Below are 17051 nucleotides of genomic sequence, written 5' to 3'. Positions count from 1 at the left end.
GGGCCGTCCCTTTGTCCAAATTGGTCCCCCTTCTTGCCTCCTCTATCTTTCGCTTGGGCAAGTGGAAGCTCATGTTTTGGAGCGACATTTCCATGCATAGCACCCCGTGGTTTTTGCTCTTCATTTTCGTAACTCATCCCCAAATTGGTTTATGGTCCCCGCAGGGCCTATTTACATCATCACCGAGTACTGCTTCTATGGGGACTTGGTCAACTATTTGCATAAGAACAGAGACAGCTTCCTGAGTCAGCACCCGGAGAAACCCAAGAAAGAGCTGGACATCTTTGGCTTGAACCCGGCTGATGAAAGCACCCGGAGGTGAGTTCCCAGCGAGACCCTGTTGGGAACCACTAGCTCCTGGGTCTTCCGGTGGGGAGACACCGCGACCTGGCGGACTCCATCCTTGTGGGCGCAGAGGGAGGGCGCAGCAAGACTTAGAGCCACGCCCCCCTGTCCTCTTGTGACCTGGGGCAGCCAGCCTTGTACGTGATGTGTTTCAGGTATGTCGTGTCGCGGGGCCTTGCTGATTAGTGTGAGTGAGGGTGAGAGTTGGGGGAGCTTGGGAGCCGTTCTGCTACTTGCTGTAGGTCATCCCCCTGGGAGGGAGGTGCTCATTGCTCTCCAGCTGATGCTGATGCAGGGTGGCCTTAAGTACAAGACAGCCATGGCCAGTCGTGCCATCTTTGTACCTGTTGGGATGTTAGAGTGTATTGTGGTGGCTCTTGGATGGGACCATTGCATGGAGGGTGTCCTCTGTTTGTCCTGACCTTTGCTTTATCATACATAATGAAGGGCCTTATCTACTGCCCGGGCCTCTACCATCCTCCCAGTTGGTCTCCACTGGTGATACATAGAGTGAGTGAGCAGAAATTTCTGTATATTGCTTCTAAAGAGCCTCACGGTTGTACTTCTTCTCAGACTTTTGGTTGTTGGTTCTCTTGCCCCGCAGTATTCTTCGCCAACTCCACCGTTCATATGTTTCAATTCTCTGGTCTTCCTATTTCATGATCCAGGCTTTGTGTGCATTGAAGGCAAATGAGGAGACTAGGGCTTGGGTCAGGTTTGCTTTAGCTATCAAAGTGACATCTTCTCCAAGGCAGTCTGTGGTTGGAGTTCTTCACTGAGTTCATGGCCGTTCCCTCAGGAAACACAGCTCGGCGGATGGGGCGCACATTCTTGTAACCCACAATGAACTGTTTGGGTCCCTGTCACTCTGAGATTCTAGCCCTGGCTGAACCTGAAATCCACAAAGGGTTCAAAAGAGCTCTTTAGATTTTCAAATCTATAAAGATCTGAAAGTACAATGAGCTCACTCCTTATTAAATTAAATTGAGTAGTTGTAATTGGCTGCCCAAGCCACACGGCTCAAGTTTTGGTGACCTATGAATTGCAAACGAGAGAAAGAACAAAGACAAGGCAATGAATTCCCTCAACCTAAGTGTGGGAGACGTGCATGTTGCAGGAGCACAGCGGTCAAGCACTCAACTCCTAACCAAAAGACCCGCAATTCACTCAGCAGCGGGTCCATGGGAGAAAGACGAGACCATCTGCTTCTGTAAAAGATTTACCTGGAGGGCCGTCCTACAGGGTCACTGTGAGTCAGAATTGACTCAACAGCCCTGGGTTTGATGGGTGCACGGCCACCCTGGCGTAGAAGTAGGTACTCAGGTTGCCAAGGTTTCTGCAGATGAGGACTTGAGACTAGCACGGAAATAAGTAGATTGATAAGTAAATGGGCACTGACGGCTATGCCACCTGGCATTAGTTGAACCCTTCATGTGGATCAAGGACCACCCAGAGCCCCACCCCCACCCCACTCATTCCCAACGTGGTAAAGGTGATTCCTTCTGTGTCCTTCCTGATCCCGCCTCTTCTCCCTCCCTTCCTTCAGAGCATACCTGAGCCTGAGCCCAGCCAGGCCCTTGTGTGATTATTGGATTCCTGCCCATGTCCCCGTAGGAAGGGCTCAGGTTGTTTGTGTCTCCCGGCACATCGCAGGCGTCCCCCGAGATCCCAGGTGGTGCCCCCGGTTTGTGCAGTACGACTGCCCTAAAGGCTGCAGTCCAAGCCCACCAGTGGCACTGCGCAAGCAATGCCGGCTTTCTGCCTCCCTCGCGATGATGGCTAAGAAAACCCTCGGGAGCAGTTCCCTCTGTAGGGCATGGGGTGGCTGTGAGTGGGCATCGACTCCCTGGCAATGGGTTTGGCTTTTGTTTCTCAGCGAATTTCACCTTGAATGCTCCCTCCAGAGGGCAACCCTGGCTAAGGTTTCCCTTTCTGTTCCGACAGTTACGTTATTTTGTCTTTTGAAAACAATGGCGACTACATGGACATGAGGCAAGCCGACACCACCCAGTACGTCCCCATGCTGGAAAGGAGAGAGGTCTCCAAGTACTCGGACATCCAGAGATCGCTGTACGACCGCCCAGCCTCGCACAAGAAGAAGTCAATGCTAGGTAGCTACTGCTGGGTGTGGTGTCCTTCCCGGGTTTCTTGTGCTTAAGGTGCTCAGACGAGGGAAGGAAGGAGGGGGCGGTAAGTAGATTTCCCAGGCCCCAGGGTCGCTGAGACAGGTTTGCATACGGGTCCTGGTGTGGGACATGTTCGCCTAGGAGTGTGGCGTTGAATCAAAAAGAAGGGGACAAAGAAAGACGCGCTTAACGTAATGACGTTTTTGAATTTCAAATATGATTTTTTAAGACGTGTCTTTTTTGTGTTGCCTTTTTTGGGTGTTAATATCCCGCTTTAAAAAATGTGTGCGTGTGTGTGTGTGCGTGTGTGTGTGCGCGCGCATGTGGTTGTCAGTTGTCATCGGGCCGGTTCTGACTCACAGAATAACATACAGCCCGGTCCTGCGCCAGCCTCTCCCTGGTTCCTGTGCCGGAGCTCATGGTCACAGCCACTGTCAGTCCATCTCCTTGAAGGCCTTCTTTTTGCTGTCCCTCCACTTGACCTTCCCCAGGGGCTGCTCTCTCCCGGCAACCTGTCCAAAGCACGCACGTGAGACGATGTCTGCCCATATTGCCTCTCAGAAGCCCCTGCTTCCTCCAAGGTGGATCTGTTTGTTCTTTTGGAAGTCGGGGGCACGTGCAGCAGTCTCTGCCAGCACCACCCTCAGAGGCACTGATGGTGCTCCAGTCTTCCTTATGCAGTGACCCGCTTTCACACGCATGGGCGAGCGAGGGCGTGTGCGCATGTGCACACATAAATCTATAACTCGTTCGGTAGTTTCAAACATGCCTTTGAGAAATAAGAAAGCATGGTGATATTTACTACTTCTTTTGTCTGCATATCGATATAACATATGCACCCATTTTACATGTGTTTACACACATACATATATGTATGTACATAATTTTTGGTGACAACACACAGCAGTGCTGTCGCCCCCCCACCCCCCTCCCCAAGTTCCTCGACAGGATCATCCGCAGCGCCAGCTGCGCCCTTCACATGGTGTCGACATCCTCACTATTTCTCTCCTGGTTTCCTTCTCGCTAGCTCCCGCCCCGTCCCCCACCCCCCAGTCTCCACCCACCCCCCAGTCTCCACCCACCCACCGGTCTTCTCCCATCTGCTTTAGAATCACTGTTGGCTGCGTTGTCTTAGAGAGACTGGTAAAGAAGCATACTCTAGGGTGGCCATCTTTCCTTTTTTGAACCCAATCAATACTTTGTTGAAAGATTTTGACTGCAGGGGATAGTTTTGAACGTGCCTTTTTTTAAAAAGCCAGGAGACAGACACACACACACACACACACACACACACACACACACACACAGAGAGAGAGAATGAATAATGCTCATTGTTATTTCTTTTGTCATTGCATGCCCTTACTTGAAAAATGGAAACTTAGCCATCTTCTGCTGGTTCTTGCTATGTTAAATAACAAGGCATGATGCAATACTCCTGATTGCTACATATCGACTGTTAGCTAAATCGCCCCTCTAACGGTTCCATGCATGTTAGGAACCAGGAGTGGAGGATTTGAGGTGATACTTCCTGACAAGGAGGGACTGGGTGCTTCAGCTGACGGGGGTTTTCAGGCAGGGATCATCTGTTTTGAAAGCCGATGAACATGTGGCAGGGCTGAATTGATGCCCTCGGGGGAGCTGAGACCCACACCAGATGGACCCCCGCCCCCACTCTCTTCCCCAATCCGGGCTGGGAGGGGTCCGCTGAGATTCTAGCCTCATCCCCTAGGCTTAGAACGGAGAAAGGAAGGTGACACTTCAGCAGAGCTGCCTGCCATCGCCCTGACATGTGAGCCCAGCCACCCTGGCTCTACTGGGTGCAAACTGCATGGAGCAGCCTTAGAACTTGTTTTGAGAGCATGCGTGTGCTTGGAACGCTTTCAGGGTTCTTAAGTGAAAGGCACGATCCATTATGAAAGAAAGAGAGAAAGAAAAAAAGAATGTGCTTGTCTTACAAAGCTCGGTCAGTACACCATGATACTTTCCATCTCTGAAGTTCCAAGTTCCAGTCACTTCCCCCTGCCAAACGGGTGGGTGGATGGGGGCGTCGTCCAAGTACTCGTTCACGATTAGCCAGTGGGAGTCCTTGGATCCAGTGCCTTCCTCTCCTTTGCATACAGTTAAAAATAGATTGCATGGCTTCCCAGGCTGCGCCCTGGACTTGGCTCCAGAAGGCGGTGTTCCTGATTCATGCTGCAGCCGCTGGAAAACATGTGAATGACCGGAGCCACTCTTGACGTGTGCCTGAGAACTTTCTGAAAGGACTGAGGACTTCTGGCCTTCGCGCCTCCTTCCTCGAAAACTCTGGGCCCCTGCCAGATGGGATACCCGGGGCACGTGGACGAGTTACCAAGTGCGCTAGACCCAGGCCTTTGGCACGGATCTGAGAGTGCTAGCTCTTCTGATTAGTGCTTGACTTTTTAAAAAGGAAGTTAAGTGTTAGGAAATTGGCTTAAAAAAAAGTTAATTTCTGGGAGCTCCTCTTCGTGGTTACACTTGGTTGGACTATGATGTGCATGGTCATCGGTTTGAAACCACCAGCAGCTCCTTGGGAGAAAGGCTGGGCGTTCTACTGCTGTAAACGGTTACAGTCTCAGAAGCCCACAGGTTTTGCTATGCGTCGGCATCCACTCGATGGCAGTGGGGTTGGTGTTTTTGGTGTAATCCTTTAGACGGGGGTCTAATGTAAGTGAAGGGAGCCCTGGTGGCATAGTGGTTATACATTGGGTTGCTAACCACTAGGTCAGCAGTTCGAAACCACCAGGCACTTCTCCAGAGAAAGAGGAGGTTTTCTATTCTCATAAAGCGTGATAGTCTCAGAAGCCCCCAGGGGCAGTTACACCCTGCCCTATAAGGGTCATGATGTATCAGCATCATCTCCATGGCAGTGATCTTTCAATACTACTTTCCTACGAAATTTTTGACATCTTGAAAATTCAATCTGGAAGGTGTGTGTGTGTGTGTGTGTGTGTGTAAAGGTGACTAAGATGATTTGCTAAATAAGATTGAAATGAAGCAATGGGAGGGTGGAGAACCAAACCAAACCAAACATCAGAAGCATCAACTTACATCGGCCCAAATGGCTATGACTACACAGAGAGACTTCAGAAAGTTTGTGGGAAAATTCCCGTATCTCCCTTCCATTTTCAATAAGCTTTCTGAAGCGCCCCCTCATGTGTAAACCAAAATCAGACCTTCAGGTTGATGCCGACTCAGGGAGAGTGCAGGCGTGCGGAGTAGAACTCTCTTCATAGGGTGCTCAAGGCAGTGGACTCAGTGGCCACGCTCGTCTTTGGAGGCACACTCTGGATGGGTTTGAACTGCCAACCTTTCAGTTAGGAGACAAGTGTTTAATCGTCTGTGTCACCAGAGGACTCTAACTACATGTACGTTTACCCACACATATACATGCAAACACACAGACATCACACACATCGGTCGTTGTGTAGGCTGGATATATTTCTGTAGGAAATAGTCCTTTCCAGAAAGATCCTGTGCGTGGTTCAGCAGTCCACCCGTGTGATGGAGAGCGTCTTTGTGGCTGTGCTCTGGGGCGAGTGCTGCCCAGTGCAGAGGGGGCGCCCGCATTTACACGTCCTTACTTCTCTGCAGAATCAGAGGTCAAAGACCTCCTTTCGGATGGTAACTCGGAAGGCCTCACCTTGCTGGATTTGTTGAGCTTCACCTATCAAGTTGCCCGAGGAATGGAGTTTTTGGCTTCAAAAAACGTAAGTTGATTTGTTTAAGTAATTCTATTCAAGGAGCAGGGTTCCATCGACCTGAGCCACAGAGTCCCGAGAGAGCATCTGTGCAAGGAGAGGCCGAGGCCAGCAGCTACTGCTGCGTCTCGTGTCCCTCCCTCTCTTCTCCCCTCTGTAAGGCAGGAGGCGGCACCAGCTGGTGTCCTCCTGCTCCCCATGTTCGCTTTGGGGAGTGGCTGGGAGGGCCAGCGCTTTCTGCCCTGGCAGCCTTTCCGAGGTGCTGTGCCTGCAGCTCCCCGGGCCACCAGGAAACACCCAGTCTCTTAGGAGTGATGTTGGACTCTGTAGCTGGACTGACTCAAAGCCACGTTGTCCCCTCCCCCCACAGTGTGTTCACCGGGACCTGGCCGCTCGCAATGTCCTCCTGGCTCAAGGGAAGATAGTGAAGATCTGCGACTTCGGCCTGGCCAGAGACATCATGCACGATTCTAACTACGTGTCAAAGGGCAGCGTATGTACTCCTGCTGCGTGGTGCCTGCTCGCCTCACCCCCTCATTTGCATCTCGGGCATCCCATGTAGCTTAGGACCCTTTGGTACCTGTGTTCTGAACTGGGAACCCTGTGAGAGTTAGGAATGGACTCTTGGGGCACCACAGGGGAACCCCACACTCCACCACCTACAGCCTACCAGCGATGGAATTGGGGCCAAGTTACTTGTCCATTCTGTGCCCCGGTTTCCCCTGTCTCCTGGGTGGTGGGTGTGGCGAACAAGATCAGTTAAGTTGTGTCATGCATCTATGACAGTGCCTGGCACCCACAGGCACCCACTGAATGTTGACCATGAATATGACTGGTGCGTGGGTGCATGTGTGCGTGCGTGCCTGTGTATGCACAGACATGTGCTTCTGGGAACAGCATCACCAGCAGAGCTTCTGGCGGGTTCCTTCACACCCCAGATATGATGGATCAGAATTGACATTGTCACAAGCCCCTTGGGTGAGGTGTACCACCCCGGGATTCACAGTATATGTGTGTGTGGAACCCTGGCGGTGGAGTAGTTAAGCATCGGGCTGCTAATCTTAAGGTCAGTGGTTCGAAACCAGCAGCCTTTCTGCAGGAGACAGACAAGGCTTTCTACTTCCCTAGAGAGTTACAGTCTCAAACTCACAGAGGCAGTTAGTTCTACCCTGTCCCCTAGGGTCGTCAAGAGTCAGAATGGATTCGGTGGCAGTGAGTTTGGCTTGTTTTGAGTATACAGTCTGCTCGTGTGGGACATGGTTATCAGCAGGAGTGTATAGTCGCAGAGAGAATGGCTCATCAGCGTGTAGACTGGGCTCAGTTTCCACTCCCTTTTCCCCTGCAGACCTTTCTCCCCGTGAAGTGGATGGCCCCTGAGAGCATCTTTGACAACCTCTACACAACCCTGAGCGACGTCTGGTCCTATGGCATCCTGCTCTGGGAGATCTTCTCCTTGGGTACGTACGACAGCCCACTCTCTCGCTCTCTCTCTGTGCTGGATGGGGCTTCTCTGCAAGCAGGAGAGCAGCCATCGGCAACCCTGGGGAGCACTCTTGTATGTGACACACACAGGGTCACCATGAACTTGAATCAACAGCACCTGGCTTTTGGGAGACCCAGTCGTCAGCAGGGGCCCTGGGTGAGACAAATGGAGGTTCAAAGCACCATGGGAGCAAGGCCTGGGGACCTGCTTGTGTGCAGATGAGCCAAGGGAACCCTGGCGAGCAGGTGGCACCTGGGCTGGCCCCGAGCCAGGCAACTCAGCCACATGGATTTGTAGACTTTTCAGCGTAGTCAGAGACATGGAAAACACCCCGAAGATGGAGGATTTTTGCCTAGGGTATTGGTCCTTGTCTACCTTAGGGGCCCTAGTTAAGTGTAAGTTTCAGGCAGGTCTGGGGGGAAACCTGGTAGCATAGCAGGTTTCACACTGGGCGACTCACCTCAAGGTCAGCAGTTCAAAACCACCAGCAGCTCTGTTGGAGAAAGAGGAGGCTTTGCACTCCCGTCAAGAGTTAGAGTCCCGGAAACGCACAGAGGCAGTTCTACCCTGTCCTGTAGGGTCTCTATGAATAGGCATCTCCTGACGGCGGGGAGTTTGCTGTTTGGTTATTGAACAGTCAAGGAGGTGAGGCCGTCACTTAGGTGAAAGAACTGGTCCTTCCTGGCCTTCAAACTCCCGGCGGCTTCTGAGGATACTGTCGCTGCTAGTGTGTGCGCTGGGTGTCTTGCTCACTTGTGTTAATACCAGTCCTTCCCACTCTTTGGCTTTCAGGCGGCACCCCCTATCCTGGCATGACGGTGGACTCCACTTTCTACAACAAGATCAAGAGTGGGTACCGGATGGCCAAGCCCGATCACGCCACCAGTGAAGTGTGAGCCCCTCTCCCGCTCCTGTGTGCCCAGCGGGGGTGGGGGCGGTCCTTCTGGGAGGGGACTTTCCTCTGCTCCTCCCTGGGCACTCCCTGAGTGAGTTCCGTGCCTCTCCAGCTACGAGATCATGGTGAAGTGCTGGAACAGTGAGCCCGAGAAGAGACCCTCCTTCTACCACCTCAGTGAGATCCTGGAGAGCCTGCTGCCAGGCCAGTACAAGAAGGTGGGTCTGGGTTTGTCGAGGTGGGTGGGAAGACACAGTCAAGGTAGGACAGGCACTTATGCCAGGGAGCAGAGTGGAACCCACCCAGGTGGAACCCACCCAGAGGTGCCTCGGAAGAAAGGCTTGGCTACATACTTCCACAAGGTCCCCGCCATCCAGACAGGGAGCAGCTCTGCTCGCCACACGCAGACTGGGTCACCGCGAGTGACTGGTGTCTGGTGGCTTGCTGGTTTATTTAATGCCAAGGAGGCTAGCACGGCTGGGCACCAAGGGCAGGGAGCATTTTCAAAGGAGGAGAAAGGAGGAGTGTTTCTCGATGCTGACGCGGCTCTCCTCTCCCGGGCCCCCATCCATTCTGCTTACACGCGTGGCACCTGCAAGCACTTTATTCTCCAGGGGTTTGCGTGGCTGCAGCTACTACTGTGTGGGCCGCAATCTGCGGACCTGCAGGGCCCCTCAGCCGTTTGGGTAAACGCACCAAAATCCCTGCAACCTTGGCTTTGCCCACGCGCACAAAGGAACGGCTGAGGCTGTTATCTGTGGCTCCAGCTGGTTTGGGGTCACATAGGGAACATTGTCCAAACTAACAAAGGCCGTGCCAGTGTATGCAGATGGCTCAGACAGCTCTGCGGCTGCGCCAAGGACACCCAGGCTGCCAACAACAAAAACAAAAACCACACACACACACACACACACACACACACACACACACACACACACACACACACCTTGCCGTCAAGTTGATGTCAACTCAGCCCCTCTACAGGACAGGGTGGACTGTTGAGAGTAGCAGGCTGGCCTTTCTCCCGCGGAGCGGCTGGCGGTGTCGCCCTGCTGGCCTTCACCCCTGGGGCTCCTTCCTCCCTTGTGTGCTGCACCCAGCTTTTTAGACTCAGATTAGCCATTGGGGAGACTTCTCATAAGGCGGCCTGGCAGCTCCATGGTTCTGGACGGGTGGCCTGGGTGGGAATATGAACCCACCAGCCGGTCCAGAGGGCAGAAAAGACCAGTGACCCACCCCGTAAAGCCCGTTTTTTAGAGGCCATCGAGTTGGCTGTGACTCCACGGCCCTTTCTGCGACAGAGGGGACACTTGCCCGGTCCTGTGCCATCCTCCCAGTGCAGGCTCTGTGAAGCAGGATCGAGGGCTCACAAGCACAGCGGAGTTTTCCTCCTCATTGCTCCCCTCCCTTCCTTTCGCGAAGGAGCCACTCTAGCAGGTGGCAGGCTGGGCTGGCAAAGACAGACTTTTGTCTGTCGATTACCTCGCTGCCCATTCCAGCCCCGTGAAGTGAAGGAGACATGTTAACCCGAGGCCAGCCAGAGCTGCTCTGATTGGGAAAGATGGGTTGAAAGGCAGAGATGGGAAAGATCCACCTCCACCCTTTCTTTTATTGACTTTTGAACTAATTTACTTGGCGGCTCAAGGAGTCCAGATGGCATAGTGGTTATGTGTTGGGTTGCTCACCAACATCAGCAGTTCGAAACTACCAGCAGCTCTGGGGGAGAAAGATGTGGCTTTCTGCTTTCTTGGATAGTTAGTCTTGGAAACTCACAGGGGCAGTGTTACCCAGTCCTAGAGGGTGGGCCAGTCGGGATCAACCCGAACGCGGTGCGTTTGACTGAAAAGCTCTTTTTTGGGGTTTGTTTGCTCAGGGCTGGCTCTGATGCAGCCTTCTCATTGGGTACTGCCCTGCTCATGGGGGACCCTTGGGACAGAGGCAAACTGGCTGCAGGGTCTTAAAGCTGTAATTGTTCTAGAAACAGATTGCTGGGGTCTTTCCTGAGGGTGGGACCACCAAACTTTTGGTTAGCACTCTGGGGTTCCTCCAGAGGCCCCTACATTCCACGTTGGAGTCTCTCCCACCACTTGGTAAGGCAGACTGTCCCAGGGAGAGCCCTCGCCGCCGCTCAGTGGGACTCCTCTGGTGGGGTAGTGGTTACACATTGGGCTGTGACCTGCAAGGTCAGCAGTTTGAAATCATCAGTCCCTCCGCAAGAGAGAGACGGGGCTTCATGCTCCTGCACAGTCCCAGATACCCACAGGGGCAGTTCGGCCCCATCCTAGAGGGTCGCGCTGAGTCAGCATCGACTCCACGGCAGTGCGTTTGGTCTTGAGGAAGTTGAGCCCTGGCCCAGAGGGACCAGTGGATCCGAGCTAGCCCAGGGATGGTTATATCTCCTGCAGGGCTGCATGAACCCAGTCAGCAAGATAAGCAGAGGCTTCCTTGTGCTTACTTACTAATCGGTACTGACCAGTTCAGACTACTGCAGATAAGTAAGCGAGCACAGACAAGCCCGTGCTTATGTTGTTTATTGAGGAGCCTGCCCTGGGGCCCCTGGTACCTTAAAGGAAGCCCAGCCCTTGGGAGAGAGATCTCTGCGGTCGCTTGGCCTCTTCCCTCTGCATGCATCTCTCAGGCAGGATGGCCGAGGACTCTCCTTTAGTTGTCTGCCTCCCAGCCTGGGAGGAGGTTTGGGCGCACATGTCGTTCGACGCTAGCTCTGTGCTCCTGTCCTCCGTCCTGTGTCTGGCCGGTGACCCTGGATTGTGTGTTGAATGAATGTCTCTAGAGTTACGAGAAGATCCACCTGGACTTCCTGAAGAGCGACCACCCCGCCGTGGCCCGCATGCGGGTGGACTCTGACAGCGCGTACATTGGCGTCACCTACAAGAACGAGGAAGACAAGCTCAAGGACTGGGAGGGTGGCCTGGATGAGCAGAGACTGAGTGCTGACAGCGGCTACATCATCCCTCTGCCCGACCTCGACCCTGTTCCTGAGGACGAAGACCTGGGCAAGAGGAACAGACACAGGTAGAAGAGTGCCCCCCACCCCCCCCCCACCCCCCTGCCCCACACCCTGCCCCAGGCTTCCAAAGGCGCTTCTCAGTCCACTGTGCTCAGACGCCCCCAGGGAGCAGCCTCATTGACACCAGGCTGCCACTTTCAGTGATTCCAACAAGCCCCATCCTATAGCGGGCCACAGGGAGGGAAGGAAGGGTTCCGCGGGTAGGATACACCCTAGGATCTGGTCAGAAGCTCAGTCCTAGGGCTGGCCTCCTGCGTGTGAGGCTGAGAAGGGACCCAGCGGCTGGGCAGCTCCCTGGCTCCTAGACATTCTCCAGGGTGGACTGGCACAGAGCGGACTTCGAGAGACCAGACTGGCTTCTCTGCTGAGGTCCCTGAATGGTGAAGGGCCTGGTTACTAAAGAGAAGTTGGGGAGCCGAGCCGACTCAGAGGGGCCTTTCTACCCTGGAAAGGTGCACGGTCACCAAGGGGAGGGAGTGGTTGGCCAGTGCTACTGGGAAACACACAGGGGTCGCCACGAGTCAGCATCGCTCCAGCGACCACATGTTGCCTTTTGTGGTGTGTTGTTTTCTGCTCCGGAATTCACACGGGGAGTTGAGAGAGGACAGGCTAGGCTTGACAAGCAGGAAGGAGCTGAAAGCTCGAGCAGAGCCCTGGTGTGCGTGTGTGTGCATGAGTGTGTGTTGTCTGTGTGTGCGCACATGCTTGTGTACCTGCACATTTGTGTGCCTCCTCCCTCTGACCAGCCAGTATTCACTGTTAATGTGCTGGGGCGCCAGCTTCCTAACTGGTTAGGAAAAGTTTGCCAGTGAGAATCAGCTTGGCATGGAAAGATCCCACTGAGGTTTAGATAGCAATTAGAGACAGGCTGGTGATCCAACGATGATTAATTAATTCAGAGAAGGGAGGAGAGAGGGGGACTGTCCCAGGCTGGAGGTTTTAGGGGAGGATATTTTCCCCAACGATGCATTTTTTAAAAACTCTACAGAAAACATGGGAGAATAATAAACCCATGTAGCCGTCTACCACTGTGATGTACTAGTTGTTAACATGTTGCTCCATTTACTTTTCCTACCTGGATGTGTGCCCTGCATTCTCAATCTATCACACATACACATAACCCTTTCTCTCTCTCTTTTTTAACAACCCCCCCCCCACTGCCCAGTCTGCAATCTCTTTTTTTTTTCCCACGAACCATTTGGAATGAAGTCAGAAATACCAAGGCAGGTCACGTGACCTGCACTCCTTGAGCAAGCATCTCCTCGGAGCACGGTCAGGACAGCATGATCACCTGTGAGAAAAGGAACCACTAGCGTTCTCCAGGACCCACTCGAATTCAGCGGAGAATTTGAGTGTAACAGATAGGTTGTTGCTAGGTGCCTGCAAGACCGTTCCCACTCCTCTCCACCGTGTGCTCCCCAGAACCGAACACTGCCCGCACCTGACCTCTGTTCTGCTTGAGCCCATGGTTGCAGCCACTGTGCCACTCCATCCTGCCAAGGATCTTTCTCTTAACTCACTGCCCCTCCACTCTACTAAGCATGGCGTCCTTCTCCAGAGACTGCTCTCTCCTGACAGCATGTCCGAAGTATGTGAGGTGGAGCCTCACCAGCCTTGCCTTTAAGGAGCACTCTGGCCGTACTTCTTCCAAGACAGATGTTTGTTCTTTTGAGTGTCCGTGGGACTCTCAATAGATAGAGCTCCCTTGATTGGACCATCAGATTGTTAGGAAGTTCTTCGGGGAGGCCGACAATGTTGCTAACCCCAACACTGGCAGTCCAGGTGTGTCCTAGGTGCCTTGGAGGAAAGGCCTGGCAATCTGTTTCTGGGGGGGAGGGAAATCAACCAGTGAAAACTCTGTGGAGTACAGGCAGGTCTGCCGTGACATACCTGAAGCCACCATGAGTCAGAGTGGTCCCGAGGTAGCTGCTTGGTTAGGGTGCCCAGTGCTTTGTTGGCATTGCCCTATGGACTCCCCTGAACAGCCCTGTGCATTAGCGGCACTGGCCTTTCCCCTGATGGGCAAGTCAACAGGCTGAGGGAGGGGTGGTAACTTGTGTGACATCACTGAGTGGGAGGGTCTTGCGCATTGGACTCTAGAATACCCCCTCTTAACCATCACCCTATTAAGAGCGGTCCCCTGAAATTAGAGACTCAGGAGGCACAGGGTCTAGCCATAAATGGGAGGAGACAGGCCTGGAAGTAGGGTGAATCCCTAAGGTCCAGCATGGACACATGGGAGGTCTCAGCAGGAGCCAGCCACTGGCCTGGCTGCTCTTAGCAGCTGCTGTACTCCCTTGGCTTTTCCTCCCTCCCCCATTCCTTTAGACCACCCATCCCTTGCTTATCTCCTCTTTCCCTTGGAGCGAGTAGGCAAAGCAGAACTTGTGGTGGTGTGTTAGCAACCTGGGTTAAAAAGTTAGCAAGAGAAGGATAACTGACAGGTCAGAGCAAATTTCAAGACTACCTGTGACCGAAAGGAGCCCCGGGGGCTTACTGGCTGTGTGTTGGGCTGCTAACCACAAGGTCAACAGTTCAAAACCACCAACAGCTTCTTGGGGGAAAAGATGAGGCTTTCTGCTCCCATGAAGTTACAGTCTCAGTAACCCTCAGGGGCTGGTCCATGCTATCCTGTGGGGTCACAATGAGTCTGAATCTGCTCGATGGCAGTGAGACCTGTGGACTGGCTATAGTGTGGTGGATGACCAGTAGCTCTCTGGCCTGGTGGCTAACTTGGAAACCCTGGGTCTGCACACCAGTGGCTCTTGTAGTAAGGGCTTTCCATGGGAGGGGCACCTCCCCAGTGTTGCCCCAGCCTTGGTTGGTTGTCTGTGTCTGCACGTAGACAGAAGCTCACCTTTCCCATCCGATGTCTCCTCCAGCTCACAGACGTCTGAAGAGAGTGCCATCGACACAGGGTCCAGCAGCTCCACCTTCATCAAGAGAGAGGACGAGACCATCGAGGACATTGACATGATGGACGACATTGGCATCGACTCCTCAGACCTGGTGGAGGACAGCTTCCTGTAACTGCTGGATTCTGGGGGCATCTTTCCGCCAGGTGCCACCTTGGGATCCTGTCAGAAAAACCACTTTAATGCAATGCAGAGGTTGAGAGGAGGACTTAGATGGTGTGTGAGGAGCGATTCCCGGCCCAGGGCCTTGGGGAGCCTTCTGACGCTGACTGGACTGGACAGCTAGAGGCGAACGTCTCCCTCGTGCGTCTCGGTAGCCTCTCAGTGGTGTGTGCAGTCTGGAGGGAGATGGACAAAGGGAGAGAGAGGCCACAGAAGACAATCTTTGTGTCTCAAGGGCATTGGTGAGATTCCCATATACACAATTTCCACAGCGATGAAGCTCCAGCATTGTAATTATGTAAATAGCTCTTAACCAAGGACATGCTTAGATTTTTATTAATGGTCTTCCCTGGGTTTCTGAAGAGACCGCACCAGCCCTTCATGTACTTCTTGCTGGAAACTCGGTGTCCGCTGCTGTTGAATTCTCCTGTGAAGTACACACAAAACCACTTTTTGAACCCAAAAGGTACTGCGGCTGTAGCATTTTCCTTTAAAAACTTTTAGTGTTAACGAGAGAACGGATCATCATTAACCAGCCTCCTTTAATCAATTTGGGTCCTTTAAAAGCCCAACAAATCCTTTTCATATTGTAATCTAGGTTTGTAATAGTAACTACTGCTATCGGTACTGCTAATGTGTAACCTGTAACACGTTTTCCCTCCTGAAAAGCACAATTGAAAAAAAAATCCTGACTTACCAAGTAGGTGACAAGTTTGCTGGGTTTGGGGCTTGTATATTAAATAACCCGTGTTTCTCTGTATGATAAAGTGTTAGCATTAGCGGATTAACTGTAGTTGAGCATGGAGAACAAAGCGCAAGTCAGGAGTCTTCCTGAAAGTCCATTTTTGGGTGTCCTACTAGGTTCCCTAGTCAAGGGGACTCCAAGGCCATTAACTGCCTGTGAGCTAGCAGAGTGCAACCGACACAAGGACACCGTCACTGCTCACAGTGAAGGCGCAGACTTTCCGTGTCTCCTCCCAATGGCAGACAGAACCACCAGCCGAAACCCTGGGTTTGCCGAGCCTTTGGTCGCTGCATGGTGCGAACAGTGATGGAGCCCAGCGTTCACGTGTCCCTCCCACAAAACCTACGAGAATCAGGAGGGTTACTGCCGCCGTCAGCCTCGTTCCCACAGTTCTTACCTCAAAGAGAAGCAGTCTGGACCTCTGAGGCAGAAAGGCATCGTGTCGTGACTGGTAGCCGGAGTCACTCGACCCCTGTTTCAGAGCTTCAGGTGTATTAGGTCTGGAGGGAGCTCACTGCCGTCAGGTTGATTCTGATCCACAGTGACCCTTAAGGTCAAGGGCAAGGTTGGGCTGCCCCTGAAGGTTTCCGAGTCTGTAACTCTTCACAGGAGTAGACTGCCTCATCTTTCTCCTGCAGAGCGGCTGTTGGTTTCCAACCCTTGACCTCGTGGTTAGCTGATCAATAGGGAGCCCACTGTGCCCTGAGGGCAAGAACCTGATTTTTCATAAACAAGTTCTGATCAGCCACCTTTGGGTCCCGGCCAGCTTAGGTTACCATGTGGGGGAGGGGAAGAGCAAACACCAAACAGCTCGCACCTGGAACTGGCCTAGAAGTCAATGGCTCAGGGCGCGGACTGCTGCAGCCCTCAGCTGTGGGTCTGTTACATTTCATGCCACGTCGTCAGAGTGTGGCCCTTCATTTAGTCTTTGTTTTTGCTGAGGCCGAGAAAGCAGACATCCTGGCCACGGCCTGGTCTTCCCAAAGTAAAGCCATTGGTTCCTTGAGGGTACTGAGTTTGAGGCCAAAAAAAAAAATATTCCAGGGAAAGCCTGTTTGCGTCAAATTTCTGTTGAAGCAGGTCGATATTTTGGTGGTGGGGTGGGAAATGCAGATAATTGACTGATTCCCTACCCCCTTTAAAGTTAAATGGAAGGATGAATTGTCAACTCAAGCCAAATTCTTGACCTCTTGGTTGGTGTGGGCTCCCTGGGCTTCTCTGTGGTCCTGCTTCTTGGCTGACGCCTTGGACATGAACCGTGGGCTCGGAAGGCTGCAGTCACTGTGTGGGCTCCTGGCAGGGGAAACTTTGGAAGCTGAAGAAGCAATAACAAGGTACGTGACTACCTACTGGTGTAATCTTAATGCAGCCCCAGCTTTCGGATCCACCTTCCCTCCCCACCCCCACCCCTATGGTCAATGTGAAAACCGAACTCAATGGGCCAGTGAAGGGAAACCGGACTAGACTTTGGAGAGCCAATTAGACTTGAAAGACGTCTGTGCTTCTGGACCGTCCGCTCAAGCGTTCGGGTTTCCTGTCTTTCCTGGTGCTGTGCATTTTCCTGTGCCTTGGGGTGCCTTGTCTGACGGCCAGAGGCTGGAGGCAAACTCTCAGACCAGCCGCATCCAACCTG

At 53.0% G+C, this 17051-nt stretch overlaps 1 protein-coding gene across 7 annotated transcripts in view; it reads left to right on the top strand.

The window, feature by feature from the left end:
* Positions 1 to 16828, top strand: part of PDGFRA (platelet derived growth factor receptor alpha) — a 51391-nt gene extending 34563 nt beyond the window's left edge. For all 7 annotated transcript variants that reach the window (XM_075544305.1, XM_075544304.1, XM_075544303.1 and 4 more), the window contains exons 15-23: positions 165 to 318; positions 2290 to 2456; positions 6084 to 6199; positions 6561 to 6683; positions 7536 to 7647; positions 8466 to 8565; positions 8681 to 8786; positions 11360 to 11601; positions 14479 to 16828. In XM_075544305.1, the coding sequence (XP_075400420.1) occupies positions 165 to 318; positions 2290 to 2456; positions 6084 to 6199; positions 6561 to 6683; positions 7536 to 7647; positions 8466 to 8565; positions 8681 to 8786; positions 11360 to 11601; positions 14479 to 14626 (1268 nt within the window). In that variant the 3' untranslated portion in view covers positions 14627 to 16828. The remainder of the gene's footprint in view (positions 1 to 164; positions 319 to 2289; positions 2457 to 6083; positions 6200 to 6560; positions 6684 to 7535; positions 7648 to 8465; positions 8566 to 8680; positions 8787 to 11359; positions 11602 to 14478) is intronic.
* Positions 16829 to 17051: the final 223 nt, after the last annotated feature.

Source organism: Tenrec ecaudatus, chromosome 3 (genome assembly GCF_050624435.1).
Source record: "Tenrec ecaudatus isolate mTenEca1 chromosome 3, mTenEca1.hap1, whole genome shotgun sequence".
NCBI classification, from domain to species: domain Eukaryota; kingdom Metazoa; phylum Chordata; class Mammalia; order Afrosoricida; family Tenrecidae; genus Tenrec; species Tenrec ecaudatus.
The sequence above is the reverse complement of the archived record's forward strand: the minus strand, read 5'-3'. Positions and strand labels throughout refer to the sequence as shown.